The following is a 17,369-nucleotide window of genomic DNA, read 5'->3' as shown; positions in this document are numbered from 1 at the left end:
CTCTCTCTCTCTCTCTCTCTCTCTCTCTCTCTCTCTCTCTCTCTCTCCTTGTCTCATGCACACACATTCCCTGGCACCGAGAACGATACAGTTTAAATCCACTGTTAGCGAATTATCCTGGAACTACCGCAGAGCATCCTCTTGAAGGCTTGCCTGAACTCTGGCGAGAACACTGTATAGATCACGGGATTCAGGGTGCTATTGAAGTAGCCCAGCCACAGGAAGAAGTTCGCCATGAGCTCCGGTGGCTCGCATACGTCGCACGTGGCGCGTAGTAACGCCACCAAGAAGAAAGGCAGCCAACAGGCGACGAACGCGCCGGTTATTATCGCCAGCGTCTTCGCTGCCTTCCTCTCGCGCTTCGACTCGATCGTCTCGCGAGTTCTCTTCGTGGAGGAGGTCGAATGGCTGCTCGATGGGTGCGTGACGGTGGTCGCCGTGGTGGTCGTCGTCGTGGACACCGTCGACGGCGTCACCGTGGCCGACTGCGTCGTATTCGCACCGTTGTACGACGACGATTTCTCTGGCGAGATCGACGAGTGGTCTGGCGTTGATCTCGTTATGGTGAACGCCGTTGACTCCTCCCTTGGCCTGAAACGAGTTGCATCGAGTTACCAGCGACCTTCGGGGCGTGCAAACGCTTAAAACGACAGGGGGGGATAACTTCTTTTTCTTTTTTCTTTTTGCGTGAAGATAGATGAAGTTTCGAGTGGAAAACTTTGTCGATGGTCGAGCTGGTTTGAACTTACTTTACGGGACGTTCTCGAACGACTTGCACTCTTTATCGCACGTTTGTTTCATAAGCTAAAAAGCATTTTATCATAGGGATGTTTGGTTATATTTTTTAGCACATGTTCTAATAAGAAATTCTATTTATATATTATGTATTTAGTAGTTGTGCCGTATGAATTTTATGATACCTTTCTATTTTTCGGTAAAAGAAGAGAACATTAATTATTATTTGATAAAATATTTGGAATTGCAAAGTATAGTATACCGTTTTACGAATATTTCATTTCAAAGTGTTAAAGTTCATTTATTGTATGGTACATGTAGCGAGCTATTTGGCTAGGGTAACTTCATACGAACAAAGTAATTAAATTAGGCAGTTAAGAAGTAATACAAATAAAGAAATTAATAAGTGTATAGAACTAATTGCATTTATGGCAAAATGTTGTACAGAGGTACGTCCGCAAACGTCCCGTTGCTAAGTGACATTCGTCCAAAGTTTCTAATTAGCGAACGTGTTTGAATCGAATGTCAATCATGTCAAACACGATTCTAATCCGCTCGAAACGATGGCGCAACGTAACCAATCGGAGATAGGTATCAGATATCGATGAAAATTACGATTAGAATTTGCAAGATGATATTGTGAAGCTCTACCCTTCCGGAAAGTAGGCCATTTCGATCATTTTATTTGATGCGCAAGTTTGAGAGTCATTTCGTTAGCCCAAAAATCGTTTTATCGAATTTAAGAGGTCATAACGAGCCCCAGTAAAATATTTAATTAAAGAATGTCAGGAAATACAACACAATCGAATAGAGTTTAAATTTTCAAATATGTCGTATGCATACAATCCTTAACAACAGAAACGAATTCCTCAAATTATTCAAGATATTATTGAAATATAACGTGTTAAATAAATTATAATTAAATTGTAATCATTGACGATGTCATTAATAACCTCGTAGTTGATGTGACCTTAAATAAAGTAATTGAATAAAAGAAGCAAATTAAGGGGACAGAACATTGTAACACAGATATGAGAAAGTGACGGAAAATAATGTGTAACAGAATAATAACTTAAAAATGGGAAATTTAACGAAACAGAGCGGTAAGGTTGCTAGAGAAAATTCTATTCGTGTCTTAATTTCCACTTTCCAAGGCGGACAAACTAGTCCAGCGACTTATGGACGACAGGGTAACGTCTAACAATTCGAAAGCGTAATTAGTGCGCCGCGTGCAAAAATCAGCCTCGCGGAAATACTGAATGAAAGAGGGTAACTTAAATTGCGCCTCTAACGAGTCTCGTAACGTGTAATCTGCTGAGAACCGCGACCTTCTTGTGACGAGTCTGAGGATGCCTCTTCTTTCACGGGGTGGTTGCACGATAGTGCCTGGCCTCTTCCTGATTCGCTTTCGTGCAGCTTGGAATATCCTCCAGTACAGGAATAGAATGACGAGCAGGGGCAGATAGAAAGTGGCGCAGGTGGCGAAGATCTGCAAAATATTTCAAGAAAATTCCCATTTCATTTCTCGTTTCGAGTGTAGTTTTCAATTACACTTTAAAATTTTCTCACTGTTTTCAATTTTTCGTAAAAACGAGAAAAGTCATTATCAAATATCGCTACGAATAATTCGAGATTTAACGAAGTCTATAATAAACAAAGACTGTCGCTTCTAAGTTGCCCCTCGAGTGCAAAGGGTTAAATAGATATTTTTGAGACCGTATACACGTACAAAAATAAAACAATTGAAGAATTGTAATTCCAAAGACATTACCAATATTCTTCGAAAAATTATTTTTTCAAATGAAAGGATATACGAAGCAAAAACAACGATCTATTTTAGGATGACAGTTACTTAAAAGTGATTTTATTCGAATAATTGATAAAGAGCTGTTTCTGTTTAAGTACACACAGAAAATTTTGAGAATTTGAATCGTGTGATTTTTATTGAAGATTGAACGAGACTAAAAGAGTCCCATACACGATTCGAATCATAAACGATCTGGAATATGTATCGAACATTTATTTTGTTAATAATTGCATCTTAATTAAGAAATCCCTGTCGTGCCTTGGTTGAATCGAGGTGGAAGGCTGGCCAATACCGAAATTGCGCGTCGTCGATTCTGATTTATCAAGAAGCACCAACCTGGTATGCAGGATCCTGAGACACCAGACACGTTCCGTCGGCTATACGGTCTAAATAATCAGGATCTTTCCAGCCGAGTTGGGGTGCCAACGAGATTCCTAAGGACACCAGCCAGACGGTGACGATCAGGATACCGATCCTCCTCGGATTCCTCGCCTGGAAGTAAAGAAATTCCTTCAGCGGCTGTCGCACTCGAGAATCCCTCGATTTCAGCCCCATCGGGGCCACTATTTTTCTGCGCCAGATATTTTTATATCCCCGTGTTCGAGACGGTATTCAGGCCAAGGTCTGGACGCTTGCATATCGAGGACGTTTAGTTATTGGCAGTGTCTTTTCTTTTTTGTAAATAAAAAGGTACTCGTAATTTCTCTTCAACTTTTAGGGGCTGCCATATTTTCTCTGGGTCAAGAAATAGATTTTTCGTTAGGATATGCTTGAGGTACTAAAAACCGAAGTTATAAATTATATTATATTAACACATTCGGGACCGGCAGATATTTTACGCAATACTGACGAAAATAATAAAATTCTGAAGCTGGACATCGCAAATATGTATCGTTAGGGTTAGAGTTTGAAATATCAATGTTGTAAATATATAGTGTATAAAACAAAAAGATTTTCATAATATTTTCGTAACCAGGAATAGAATTTAAAGCAACGTGAATCACGTCAGCGGTTGCGAATGTATTAAAATACAATTTATCATAAATATTAGAATTTTTACTTCAAGAATGTTTCCCTAAAGAGAACCTAAAGACCTAAGGACAAATTATTGGTTATACATATACGTTTCAAGACGAACGGAAGTTATGTTTTCTTTACTCAACAATTTGTTTGTTATTAAATTAAATTAAAGCAAGTAATCGACGCGAATTTTCTCAATAATGTAATTAATACGAAGCTCTGGTTACGAGGTTGACGCAAATAACCCATCTGTCAAAGTTTCCGTTGGACTATGTCGAATGGGTGTATCGATACTCCAAGACCAAGAGGATTTCAACCGAAGACTGAACGGTTCAAGTAAGTTCTCGAATGATCGAGCGCGATTTAGGCAATTGCGATATGCGCCCTGTTCCGTTGCCAGAACTATTTCAATATAACTCACCGTTTCGCTCAGGATAGCTAGCTCCTCGAACTACAAGGATATCATCGTAATCCCGAGTCTCAAATCCCAGAGCAGGGAACTATCTCGAATATGCGGGTACCGGTACCAGAATATCATAGGATTTAGATTCGATTAACTGTCGGCTGTCATTGATACGATACCAGCTTGATTGCTCGATACGAAGCAGTGCACGGAATTTCGATACATTCATCCGATACCACACTTAAATAATCAAAATCTGTTTCGACGCGCCTCGAGGGGCTGCATACAGGATTGGGTACAATTTAGAGAAAAATATTTTAAATACTACTCCAACACTTTATCTGCAAGAAAGGTTATTTATAGGATTCTAATAATTTCGTTCTTGATTGCTTACTTACAATACACGAATCGAGAAAATAAATAAGGCGTTAATAAAAGAAATAATATTTTAATTGTGGAAACAAATAATTCACGTCAAATTCTAATTCACTTCAAATTCTATTCTTGGTTGTCCATTATCCAGCTTATAAGCAAGTATACGAATTATGAATATCTTTTTATTTTATAAGCTACACGTTTACAACATTGATATTCCAAAACATATTTTGTAATTTTTATCTTCTTTCTAACGATACATATTTGCGATGTCCAGCTTCAGAATTTTATCTTATAACAGTATGTACGAGCTAATATTAGCCACTATTAATATATTTTAATGTAGAAAGTTCTCTTCTAAAGTGCAGACTCAACTTGGGAAAACAGGCAAGGGTTTTGATATACTGTAGAGTAATATATATAGCAATCTAGAAAATCCTTATTTAAATTGTACAATGCTTCTAAGTAGGCCAGTTATTAAAGTGTTGAATGCAGTTAAAATAACGCATAGTTCAATAAAAATAATATTTTATATTTCCTTTCTATAAAATTGCTAAAAAGAACGAGCTTATACTTTTCACAAAAACACTTTCACAACCCTTCTGTTTTTTTTCAGGCCTCCTGGTAGATGCAACCTCTCGAGGGGGATTATACATTCAGGAGGATAAATAAAAATCCATTTTTCCCCTTTGTTTTAACATGATTGATCTTTCGCCAATATCCTGTAAAAGTTTGAAGGCAATATTTGCGAAATTGACGAAGATACAAAGCCTTAACCGAAGCATGGCAGGTGATCTATCCGTTCGACAGATTCTCATACACATATTGGCATGATGCACAAGCACGTGCCGCTTTACATTGAACAGAATTTTGTTCCAAAGAGAATAACTCCTTAGTCATGTATTACGTGGTATCCGATAGCGCTCTTTATACTTTTCAATATTACTTTAGTTTTTTCCTGACAGATTCATCATTTTTCTTCCAGATACCCAAATACTGAAAATGATCGCCACGATTTTCAAAGAAAAGTTAGTCAGTTAACAAACGGTAGCAAAAATTGGACAAATGATCTTATTTATTAAGAAATCGAAGCCAACTCAATTTTTTTTTTTTTAAATTAAACTACTACGTTCTCTTCAAACCAATATTAAGATTCTCGGATTAAAAACCGACCAGCCTAAAAATGAATCACGAATATTGCCTGGATCGTCCATATACTCGTCGCACCGTGCCACGCTCCGATGTTTCAAAGACTCGCGAGTTCCTCGTATTGCGACAAAACTCTCCCCTCTAGCTACGCGGAAAGAAAGGAGGCTCCATTACAGGAGTTCATTCCAGAGCACTTTTCCGCGCAATTCAACGGGATCTCGAAGAAAAAGGAACCGAACAACGTCGCTCACGGTCGTGCACGCAACGGTCCAACTAATTGCATCCTCCACTTTAACGATCCCCCGTACCACGGTGGCACAAAGGGAGCAGGACACCGAGAACCCGATTATCGAATCACATCCTGGGATCGATATACGAGCGTATCAGCGCGGTCTGATCTCCTTCGCGATACTGTCGTCCCTACGGGTCCCTAGCACGCGATTGTGACGCAAGTTCCGTCATTCGTTCGGGGTTCCGGTGCACGGTTCGCTGATCGCAGTCGACCGCGACGGGTGTTAATTAACCTGTATATAATTGAGATCGGTGACTGCCCAATATCTGTCGACCGCGATAGCCACCAGATGCAATATCGAGGCGGTGCAGCAGAGAACGTCGCTGCTGGTCCACATGTCGCAAAGCTCTGGTCCGAGCGACCAGCTGGAGTTTATCTGTAATAAACAGAATTATCTGTTAGGAGGGTGTGTGCGTGGCGTCGTTCGTGCCTCGTCGGGATGGATCGATGCGCCACGAGGATCCTGAGGGTGTCTTTAACATCGACACCCTCTCCAGGGTGATCCTCGAGGCATCGAGCCTTGGGACCCGTGTACGCGAGCGTTCGAACGTCTGGGGATCATCTCGAGGACAGTTTCATCGAACGGTCAGTTATTGGCCTAGTTTTCGTGGCTCTGTATATTAAGAGAAAAAAAGAAAACATAGCGATGGAGATGGTTTGGAAAGTGTGGGGAAAAAAGGAAAACAGTATTTGATAGTCGTCGAACAAGTTATTTAAGTTATTAACCCTTTCAGATCTGGCGTCCACAATTAAGGACACAAAATACTCGTACGTTACCGACGATTTTTTTACAGGACAACGTATACGTCTTAATTATATTATGTCTCTGATAATAATATTGATGCCGGTTGACATTACCATCAACCTGAAATATCAAACTAATCCCTTGAAAATTGTTTGCAGAAAAAAACTTCCATCCCATAGAAGGTTAACATAATTTTAATATAATTAAAATTCATTCGAAATCATCGATTCATTTCTACACGAAGAATTATTTTCGACCATTCCATGAACAAGAAGTGCTTCGTACGATTTCAATCAATCTGTTGGGCAAAGATTACATTCAATTAACTTTCGTCATCAATCTTGGCAAACCTGCCAGATCGTGGGTCATCTGTTGAGATTGATTGCATAATCACTACCGATCGCAACGTGACTTAGACTGTTGTAACTTATATCCCTTCAACTGATTATTTGATTAAGAAACAATAAAAGTTTCTATTGCGTCTATCAGGTTCTGATAAATCATCTCATATGCTCGTGTCCACAGATTGTGTTTATGTTTGATAAAAAAGTTAGAAAAATTGCATAGCGACTAGCGAGGAAAACTGTGCATTTATCGTAAATGAAACGGTGGGGAAATGTATGAGAAGGTGCACAAATGCAAACATGTATTAAATACCAGCGATAATATACATATTATACCGTTCAAAAAATTAAATATACTTTCAATTCTCTTTGCGTGTCTAAGAAATCATTAATCAGCATAAATATCCACAGTTCAATGATTACATTTTTTTTTATAATGTTTCAAGGTATGCTTCACACATTAATTTCAATACCAGAACAATAAATGGCCCGAACTCGCGCGGGGACCTAATAAGCAACGACCTATCAGCAATCCACACATTCGCGCTACTTCATAGTCGATAAACGGTTCCGCTGTCCACCGTCGCACCGTCGGGAGTCTCCACAAAGCGAGTGTGCGACGAGTGAATTTAATTCCACTGTTTCGACGAAACTTTCCCGATAATGTTTACGAGTTGTGCACGAGCAAGATTATTCTCCCGATTGTAATGAACGAAACGTCAGGTTTAGCGACAATGCGCGTCTCCTCGAGGTTGAAACAGGAAATGAAAGGTCCGCCGAGGATTTCAGCCGAGCGTATTCAACGCCGCTCGCAGGCTTACGAGTTGCACGTCCCGACATCCTTTCTCGTCCTACGAACGTGGAATTGATTTTCAACTTTCGCTACCGCCGGGTTAAACTCCATCTAACGCTCCCCCTCAACTTGTTAACCGTTTAACGGACACTTTTCCGACCCGTGTTCGCCGACTTTTGGGCATTCATCGAAACAAAAGCGGAGCTCTCGAAATGAATTTACTCGAGGCAGCGCTGAAAGCCCTCGTCCAGCATCGAAGCCAAAGTCTAATTACAGCTGGTCCCTATGGCGGAAAATACAATAATGGAAGCATAATAACGGGGTAGTCTCACGGCAAAATTGTAATATCTGTTTCCGCGACAGTAACCGTAGCAATAACAGCCGGAATAACGAACGCTACGGTAGCAGCCGAGTCGACAGTGGAAATACCAGTAATATCGTGGAACAAAGTAGTACTTCTCGCTATACTGTCTAGAAGCATCAAAGACAAATCCAGAGTGTCTAAACCCTAAAAATAAATTCCTACTCATCGTTATTCGTCCCTAGTCACCCACGCACCGATAAGTGTCCGAAGGCCGAACGCGTCCTGGTGGAAAATCGCTTCGGCTTTCCACGAAGGGAACGCACCAAGACTTCCCCCTCGTAATTGGCCTAGTTACCAGACGACGATCGCTCATTTCTACGACGCACGTCTCGTGTAACTTCGATCGTAACATGTGGTAGAAGCTGCTCGGCCCTGGCCGAAGACAAGGATATCGGAGTACGATGGCTCAAAGGTACGAGTTTTGTCGACGTGGGGTAGCGAAGGACGGGGAGGAAGTGCGAGGGTTACAGGGATATTCGGCGAGGGAGCTAAAAAGCATCTCGTTTTATGAACGGTGCCTTGTTCGCCTCGGGAAGAAACGGGGAGGCTTCCCTTCTCGTCGAGACGCGATCTTCGGCGAGTGATCTTCTTTTTCGTCGAGGAAACATCTGTACACGGTACTCGCTAATAAGGAACGAGTAGGACATCGATCTTTTCAAAAGATTTGCTGTTAGGGAATTTAGGAATTGGAAGTTTATGGCAGAAGCAACTTGTCGTTCCTTTTGCTAGCCAGAAGAGAAGGAAAGAATTCTTCTTCTCGGCTACGTTTATTTTGCACATTATCTTTCGTCGTTTAACCCTGACATAAACTCACAAAATAATTATTTCAATTCAAGCTCTTTCCAGGAAATTACTTCAACCGATAAATGTTAGCCACTACGTGCTCTGAATTTCCTTTTTCCTTCACAAACGGTAAACGTCAACGTTTTCACCTGGAAAATATTTTTGAATCGCCAAACAGCTGGAAAGGTCGCTGACAATTTTACGAACGTTACGTTTGCACGGGCCTCATTAATTTAAAGCGCGCGTTTCCCGCCCGGAAACGCACCTGACCGAGAGTTTTCTTATCCGCATCCGTTCGGATGTTCCCACCTGGCTAATTAAAGATGCCCGCCCGGTTAATTAGAAATGTCGAGCCGGTGGACGTAGACGAAGGGTTTCGGTAAACGCGACGAATTTATCCGCCCGCGAAAATTTATGGCGAGCCACCGGGCGAGAACTAGGAGGTCCAAGGGAGGACGGGCGACGCAGTCGCGATAAATAATTCATATGCAATAAATAATAAAAGTGGCGAGTGCGTTCGTTCAGGCGAAGTATTGGCGTGTAGGGAGCGCGCAGATTCTAAATTCGAAGTTGCTCGGGTACAAATTTTAAATCACGAGAGAGACGGGGTGGCCCGTATATTCGGTATGGCAGATTTAAAAGGTTGTTCCATATTTCGAGCGTCATTTCCTAAACAAAGTTCCTTCTGCTTGTGCCAAAGTTGCGCGAGATAGTTTCCTTGGGATTTACGAAGCCGCCCTTTTTCACAGTCTGCATTTTTGGTTTCATTTACGCTACGCAGCCCTTTACGAGATTATTAAGAATACAGTAGTATAGTGGAATAATACAGTTAGGAATACAGTAGGATAGTGGAATTTCCGGATAATAGAACAATTATTTTATTTCGTATTAAATATCATTTATTCAAATAGAAATGAACAAAATTGAGTTTCTTCCAACAACTGAGGGTCCTATTACTTTTTAACCGTTAAGTCGCACATTTTGTATTGCAAACAGCTGCGTAGAATTCCCGTTGTGTTTTTTAATATCTGTAATCGTAAATTTCCCAATACCACATATTCTCGCTAATTTTGTTGCAATTACACCACTTTCAAGATCTTTAATTATTTTAATGGAGGTACGGATACAGAAGTCTCTATAATAATATGCGCATTAGTGCGTGTACCAATCTTTAAATTTTGATACAGATTCAATTACTTTGTTCTAATCAAGCAGTTAGATTTCTGTAGCCGATTCTCAATTTTGTTAGAGTCGTTGGTGTCGCTCCACGACATTAACCATTTGCTTTCTACGCGCAGAAGTTTCATACTCGAATAAATCGGGACGCTTGCGATCAAAGGAAACGCATACGTGTAGAGGGAACGTACGCGATACAGGGAACTTGTAAACTTTGCCAATCAGCCGGTGCAAATTTGCTACAAAGGAGAGAAGAAGTGCGGAACAAAGCGTCAATGGGAACGTTCCCTTTGGCCCCTGAGAAAAGAAATTCAATTCCCGAGGCGAGGATCTTTCCTGGAGATCCATTACACGAGGGACCAAGGTGATCGGGAACTGTGAATGTAATCGCAACACCGTAGTCATGCATCGGTGTGTTGGAAACAAGCTATGATTACACGTCCGAATACACGGTATCGAGAGAAAGAGAGAGAGAGAGAGAGTTGGAAAGCATTTGTTCAGCGCGCAATAGAATCTCCGGCTCGGCTGCCTCAGCGGGATCGGCCTCGTAAATCATCTGTTCGCGTCAGCGAGTAACGTATGTACTCCCTAGTAAGGAGATTAGGATCGATATCGGTATCGAAGTTCCAGCGGACCGATCGCGTTGCGAAACATTGGGATATTCTCGAATCCATTAAAAAATTGATCTATTGATTAATCTTCCGTATTAGTTAACCCTTTTGAACTCAAGTCTTCGATTTTTCCTCTAAACTTTGTCACTTTAGTGACCCCTCAAGATTATTTCAAAATATATAAAAAAAATTTCCTAATTCACGTTGTAGCTAGAAGTGTCTTTTATGTATGTGTAAAATTTGAACTCGATCTGAAATGCGAGTTTTGATACATCTTTAAATTTCGATGACATAATAATAAAACAATAAGAATATTAACAAAACAAAATCTATTTTTCAACCCTGGAATAAAAGAGCATCCTCTTACGTCACCCCTGACGTCATATTTCCTGCATTCGATAAAACAAATTACCTGGACGCAGTTTTATCCAAAAAAATGCTTGGACTATACACTTTTGTAACCCCTGTCACAGACGAATACCGAATTTTAAAATTGATTCGGATTGTGGGGGATGTTTGTTCAATTACTTGATGGATTTATCGAGTCGAAAATATCGGGCTAGGCGCAAAACGTTGTCAATTACATGAAAAATTGCTTCGGGCATTGGAACGGAGTCAGCGGTTTGTTTGTTCGGTTCTTTAAATCGATCAACCGCGCAGTAATTCGGAGTGCTAGGCTCCCGATTGAAAGTTCCGACGAAATTAATGCCTCGATGGCGGAGCAACAAGTGCTAAACTGTCATAACGTTCGGCGCGAAATTGAAGCACTCGAAACAGCCGCGGATAGATCGTCGACTCGCGGGCAACGCCAAACCATCGAAATTCTCTGGACACGATCCACAATCGAGTAAATACCTTTTCGGCAACTTCATGTCGCGCGTCGGTTCGAGTAATTCAGAGGATATCGCCCGTTGAAGCATTGTCAATTGAACTGATCGTTAGCGTAAATCGACCTCGACAGCGTAACATTCTATAACGATTATGAGCTTAAGAATTATGAGCTTAGGATTGAAAAATTGTAATCGGACAAACGGAGGCTTCGTTACGATTCAGATACCGGGGTTGGCAATATTTTAGTGGCATAGTCTACCTTGGAACATGGAAGTTTACATAGAGCCACGAGGAGGGTTGCTATCTTTTTGTTAGGGATGAATATTGAGGGTAAAAGGATATTCTACATTTTTCAAATTTTTCTGCTGGACAATCATTTCCTGTAGGCTCTTCAAGATGTGCTACCTTATTAATTCGATCGTATGGTTTATTGTCATTGTTATAAGTAGTTTAGATATATAGATTAAGAATATTGTGTTGGCTGAAGAGCCCATGTCGATTTTTGGTAGATGGTACAGGTCTGCATATATCGAAATGATCAAAAACAAATAACATGCATGGCATCCCTTAAAAGGTGTTAAAGTTGTGGGATGAAATGTAATCCAATAAATATATTTCAATATGAAATGCTCCTTTTTTCTGAAATTACCCACGAACTTTCTGGACAACACAGCAATATATTATTTTGTATAATACACATTTGAATATCCTATCAATATGTTATTCTACACAATATATTTTTAAAATATTATAACAGTATATTATTTTGTATTATACATAATTTAATATAACATCAGTACATTACTTTATGATACATTATCTTATCATGTGATCCTCGATTGGGAAAGCAAATAGAGGCCATCAGCTTTAGACTAGACTCATACTTAGGAAAACCTATAAGTGTCTAAAATGCAACGCCCCTTCAAGCACATTTGTTAACAACAATTTATTAGTTCCTCTGAAATTTTCAATTCTACTTCATTTTCAATATCGTCTAAAGTTTGAAGACCCCCGATAAACACACAAGCCTAATTGTCGTTGCAACATCCCCTTAATTCATGCACACCTGAACCGACCCTGTGCAGTTAGTTGACATCGCGTTATATGTTAGCAATGGACTCGTTCTAAAGAAGGTCTTAAGTGTTACGTCACACGGCTCCAGTTAACTCAATTTCCACTTACATTCGGCCCTCGGTTATCTCGGATAAACGGAATCAGGCCAGTGCTCGTTGAATCGAGAGCCTCCGGTTAAACGAGACGACCGGCGTCGGTATATAACTTTAAGTTACCGAGGGAACCGACCGTGCTGGAAAATTAATGACACTTCACAAAGGATACAATTCATGTGAGAACATTTTTCCTCGCGTAGCCCGCGAGAACAACCCTAGAGTGTCTTTTTCTTCGTCGACGAGGAAAAAAAAAATTCAATTGCGCGGTCTTGGCGAAACGGAGCTCCTTTGTCAGTCGGATCCACTTTGGATTTTTTAATAACTACCCTCTCTCAGCCAGGTGTCCTGAAAAGTCACGGTCAAAGGTCTCGCCGTCCATGGCGCATAATTACCCTGATCCACCCTACCCGGACAGGTCACTCTTTGGGAATTTTTAACGTGGAAACTACGTAATGTAAAAGATTCAGATATATATTCAGCCCGTCGCCATCGAATTAGGATCACGTATTTAGAATATTTCTCTGTATATTGCAACAAATTTCAAATAGATAAAATGGAATCTGTGGAATCACAGAGGTGCTCGTTGCAGAGTTTGCTATTTCTCGAAAACGAACCATCAAACGAAAAAATGTTATTCTTTCTTTTCCGACTTATTTTTATATGTAGTATCATCCTCTGCTCGGTTGTACCGCCCGTCCGGCCACACCCCGTATAATTGCCTCATGAATCTCTGAATGAAACGAACAAATTCTCACTTTTTGATTTCAAATCAGCCGATACTGTGTCGCAGGAGGGGCTTTGGGAGCTCCGGTGAATCGTGCCAATGCCACGCCTTTCACCGATACTTTTCGATACAAACGCAAGGTATACTCCTGATGTCTGGACACTTATATATTAAAATTCGAACGTTCCACGTCGCACAGTTTAGACGTTAAAAATTCTCAAAGATCGGTCCGCCTCCTTGGTGGGGTCAAGGGGTGGTTACACACCTTAATCAGCGCGAATGGGAATTATTAATCGGACAATTTACGCGAAATGGAAATTCTCGGCGTCGAGAAAAGAAAATCGTAGAAAGTCTGCGTGCTAATTAACACGACAGCCCGCGTTGCACTCTTGCGAGGAAATTCGTCGTGGAACGAGAACGAGGTCGGACAGGAGAATCCTCCTGGAAAGGGTGAAAGGTGCATGGAAAGAGAGTGATGCTGATAAGAGGGGAGATCTGGAGGATGGGGATGTAGGAAGGGACTGACGCATGCCTGCTTAAAAGTCCATTCATGATATTGGAATCCACCTTCAAAAGCGAATCGACTTTTGTCTTTACTGCCTCTCTTCTCTCATCCCTCCCGGCGTGGCCTTTCCGCCATTTCGAATTGGTAGCTGAAATCTATTCGAGAGAAATTCGCTAAGCTCGAGGGTGATTTTTGTCGTGTTTAATCTGTGGCGTCACTTGAGACCCCAGATACAAAAGTTTTTATACGAAATAAGTATTGACTTTAAGCAAACCCCTTTGGATGCGCCTTCCTGTCACTCTTCCTGATAAAAAATATCGTCTTAAATTAATTGCGGATAATTTTTCGTTTCTGTTAAAGTATTAGACGCAGAAATTAATTCCGTGTGCTACTAACATAAACTTATTATTTATTTATAAAGGCGAATCATACAACTCTTAATCCTCCAACATTCCAGAAGAACACATATATAATAGTTTTTCTTTATAAATAAATTGTAAATTCACTTAAGAAATGCACAGAATTAATTTCTATATCTTATAAGTTAGCACGAGACCGAGGAAAGATTAAAATTTCTTTGATTTCTCTTCGTAAATAAATAGTGAATTTACTTTTGAAAGACGTAGAATTAATTTCTCCACCTAATAGAATATCTTTATTCCTCATAAATGGATAAGCAAGAACCGAGAATTATCGATGCTTATGCTACAGCGTTTTCCTTTTTATACGAGCACCCTTACGGTACCGATAGCACGCTTCGTCGTATTTTTTTATCGTTGTTGTTCGTTCCTCGAGGACGTTCAAAGTAATTGTAATACGCCGATGGAGCGTTTCCTTGTTCGAACGATATCGTCTCGAGCGGCGTTTGAACGTTCGCTGGGGCTGTAAAAAAGTGATCCAGAAAAACGTGATGCACTGGAGGAATTGTATAGGAGTATATTTCGTGGCCGAGATCAGCAGAAGTGGGGCGAGTGAACAATAACGAACGGTACACAAGCGTCTCGAGATAGGATGGCTACGGAAAGAAACTGCAGCTTTTTACCTCGCGCGGCGGGGGACTCTTTCGGGTGAAGGAAGCCGGAAGTACCAAAACGCGTCCCCATTTAGGACACATTGAACAAAACCCTGAACGCTCTCTTTGAGAGAACGAAATCGTTGCACAATCCAATGGGAGGGGACGAGTAAAACAGTTTTCCAGAAAACGGTAACTTTTCATTTTCACGCGGTCCGCCGTTTATCTTTAGGCAGACACACTTAACCTCTTGGCTCTTAAGTGCTTTTAAAAGCGACAGAAAGATATAAAATGCATGTCTCTGCAAGCACGTTCGCCGTACGCACGTAGAAAAACTAGTAACACTAAATGTGACAATTTGTATGCGAGTACAATTAGTTCAGATTAAGTTGAGGAATATTAACGCATTCAACGTAATTTGTGAAAAATATTTTCTAATTCTGAATATTTACATAATTGGTGCAAACCTGGATCGTATAGAAAAATAACTTGTGGAATTTAAGTACGTAAGTTTTATTATTTTTCGAGTTACTTTATTTAACACTAAACCTACCACGAACGATAAAATGAGATTGTATGTACAGTTCTTATAATAGAATGTATAAATTATATACGAGTGTTTCATGCATTGTACAATTTAGCACTGCGTGAAACACTTTTCCATTCAATTGAAAAACGTGTCTTCAAAACTAGTCATCTGTACCATCAGGATAGAAATAGTTACAAATGAAACATTGGTAGGTTTAATGTTAAGGGCGCACCGATTGCAAGGGAATCAGTGACCGCAACCAATCAAAGTTTGAAAACTGTTTTACGACGCTGTTATCTCAGGAATTATTTAAAATATTTATTATTCTACATAAATCGAAATTTTAGTTATTCGGAAACAATGCTGTGGGAAATACACAACTCCTTTCAAATAGTTACTTCTTACTTTTACTCGAAATAAAAGTTGTTCGAGTCGCTTCGTTTCCATAGAGGACGTAAAAGTAACAGGAAGTGAAGTGATGGAACGCGTGCAATATTTTCTGGGACACTTTGGCAGTAGACAGAGGCTTAATTAAGCAAGGATTCGGCTTAACCTCAAAGGAATGGGAATAAACGGTTCATTAATATTTAAAAGAAAGAAGTGTTCCCTGGAGTTTCATTTAACCTTTGACTTGCACTTCTGGATTCCCATCGCAGTCCTCGTCTGTGTTCGGAACACGTTCGGATCGAAACTGTAGACTCGAACATTTTCCTTAAAAACTGGCACCAACTTTCTGGACAACCCAATATAAAACGTACGAGCTCTTTCACCTTTAGACCGATACACAAATAGGGGCGAGAATTCGTGGAAATTGGTAGGAGGTTAGCTGTGGTGGCCATCTCCTATCGTATCGGCCAGGGGTTAAAGAGCTCTACTACGTATTTCGTACGATCGAAGTTTCGAATGTGGAACTCGCCGGTCGAGTGAATCGGTTTATTAACGAATGGCATCGAACTGTATACAACGCGGCTCGCTGCTATTTGCTGTTGGCAAACAAATACGAGCAACACGAACAGAGCGGCAAATTGAAAAGCGAGCCAAAGTTCGCGGAGCTACGATTTTATGTAACTCTCTGAGGTTTGTATTGTCTGAGGTTTGTCTTGTGTGGTGACCTCCTTAGCGAAGAACAATCGTTAAACGACCAATAAGAATTAACGAACGGGATCGTTGTTTGCTGCGAGTTTCTCTGTCCTTGATTGGTTCTTATGTACAGTACGAGTTGGAGATCGGTCGACACGATATTCGAGCTCGTTCTGAGAGTTTGGCAAGAAAATGTCTCGAACTAGAGCAGAATTATCTCAAGTGCTACTCGATGGATTTATAAAACCAGTCCACCCTTCATCCATTCGAGTGATTTCAAAAATTCTAAATTTTTGAATAGCCCAAGCTCCTTTTTATAATTCAATTAAAATAACGATTAGTTTTGAGATCAAACTGTTGTTCACATTTTTTTCTCGTCGCTCGAAATTCGTATATTCCGATAAAAATAGTCCGGTCGCCTCGAGAGCGTTCCATAGTTTGCGAAGGATAAGTTTTCTATTCTTCGAAAGCCTTCGACAAATACTTCGTGGCTCGATGGGTCCTCAAACTCAGTCGGAAGATTCTTTCAGAAAGTGATATCTTCTTTCACCTATTCCCCCTTTACAATGGATGCTTCCACGCCATGATTCGATACCAACGGCGATGCCGAAGCGTCTCAAGTCGCATCTCGACGATGTTTGTCTCGTTTCATATGTACGAAGCGAGACAACTAAAGCGTCACGAGCTCCTATCCTCAAAACCGGTGTAATTTGTTTCAATTTAATGGAACGGAATTATTTTAAAAGCCTGTTGAAAGTCGAGTCAGATAAACTGTTTTGGAAATTGTAATAATATATTTTAGATTTTTAGCAACGTTATCACAGACCAAACAAGTACATTTACCAATATTGCGATCTTGGGAGTTGGATAACAGTTAGAGGCAACTACTTTGAAGATTTTACGACGATAGGATCAACGGAGG

General features: G+C 40.5%; 1 protein-coding gene across 2 annotated transcripts in view; it reads right to left on the bottom strand.

The window, feature by feature from the left end:
- Positions 1-9: 9 nt before the first annotated feature.
- Positions 10-17,369, bottom strand: part of LOC128887225 (5-hydroxytryptamine receptor 2B-like) — a 171,031-nt gene continuing 153,671 nt past the window's right edge. Inside the window, exons 7-10 of one of the 2 annotated variants that reach the window (XM_054142901.1) lie at positions 6,014-6,157; positions 2,879-3,034; positions 2,040-2,224; positions 10-591 (exon numbers count right to left, since the gene is read on the bottom strand). In XM_054142901.1, coding sequence (XP_053998876.1) covers positions 105-591; positions 2,040-2,224; positions 2,879-3,034; positions 6,014-6,157 — 972 coding nt within the window. In that variant the 3' untranslated portion in view covers positions 10-104. The remainder of the gene's footprint in view (positions 592-2,039; positions 2,225-2,878; positions 3,035-6,013; positions 6,158-17,369) is intronic. The other variant, XM_054142902.1, reaches the window with a different exon arrangement.

This window comes from Hylaeus anthracinus, unplaced genomic scaffold, assembly GCF_026225885.1.
Source record: "Hylaeus anthracinus isolate JK02 unplaced genomic scaffold, UHH_iyHylAnth1.0_haploid 11985, whole genome shotgun sequence".
NCBI lineage: Eukaryota > Metazoa > Arthropoda > Insecta > Hymenoptera > Colletidae > Hylaeus > Hylaeus anthracinus.
This window is presented reverse-complemented; position numbering and strand designations above follow the sequence as displayed.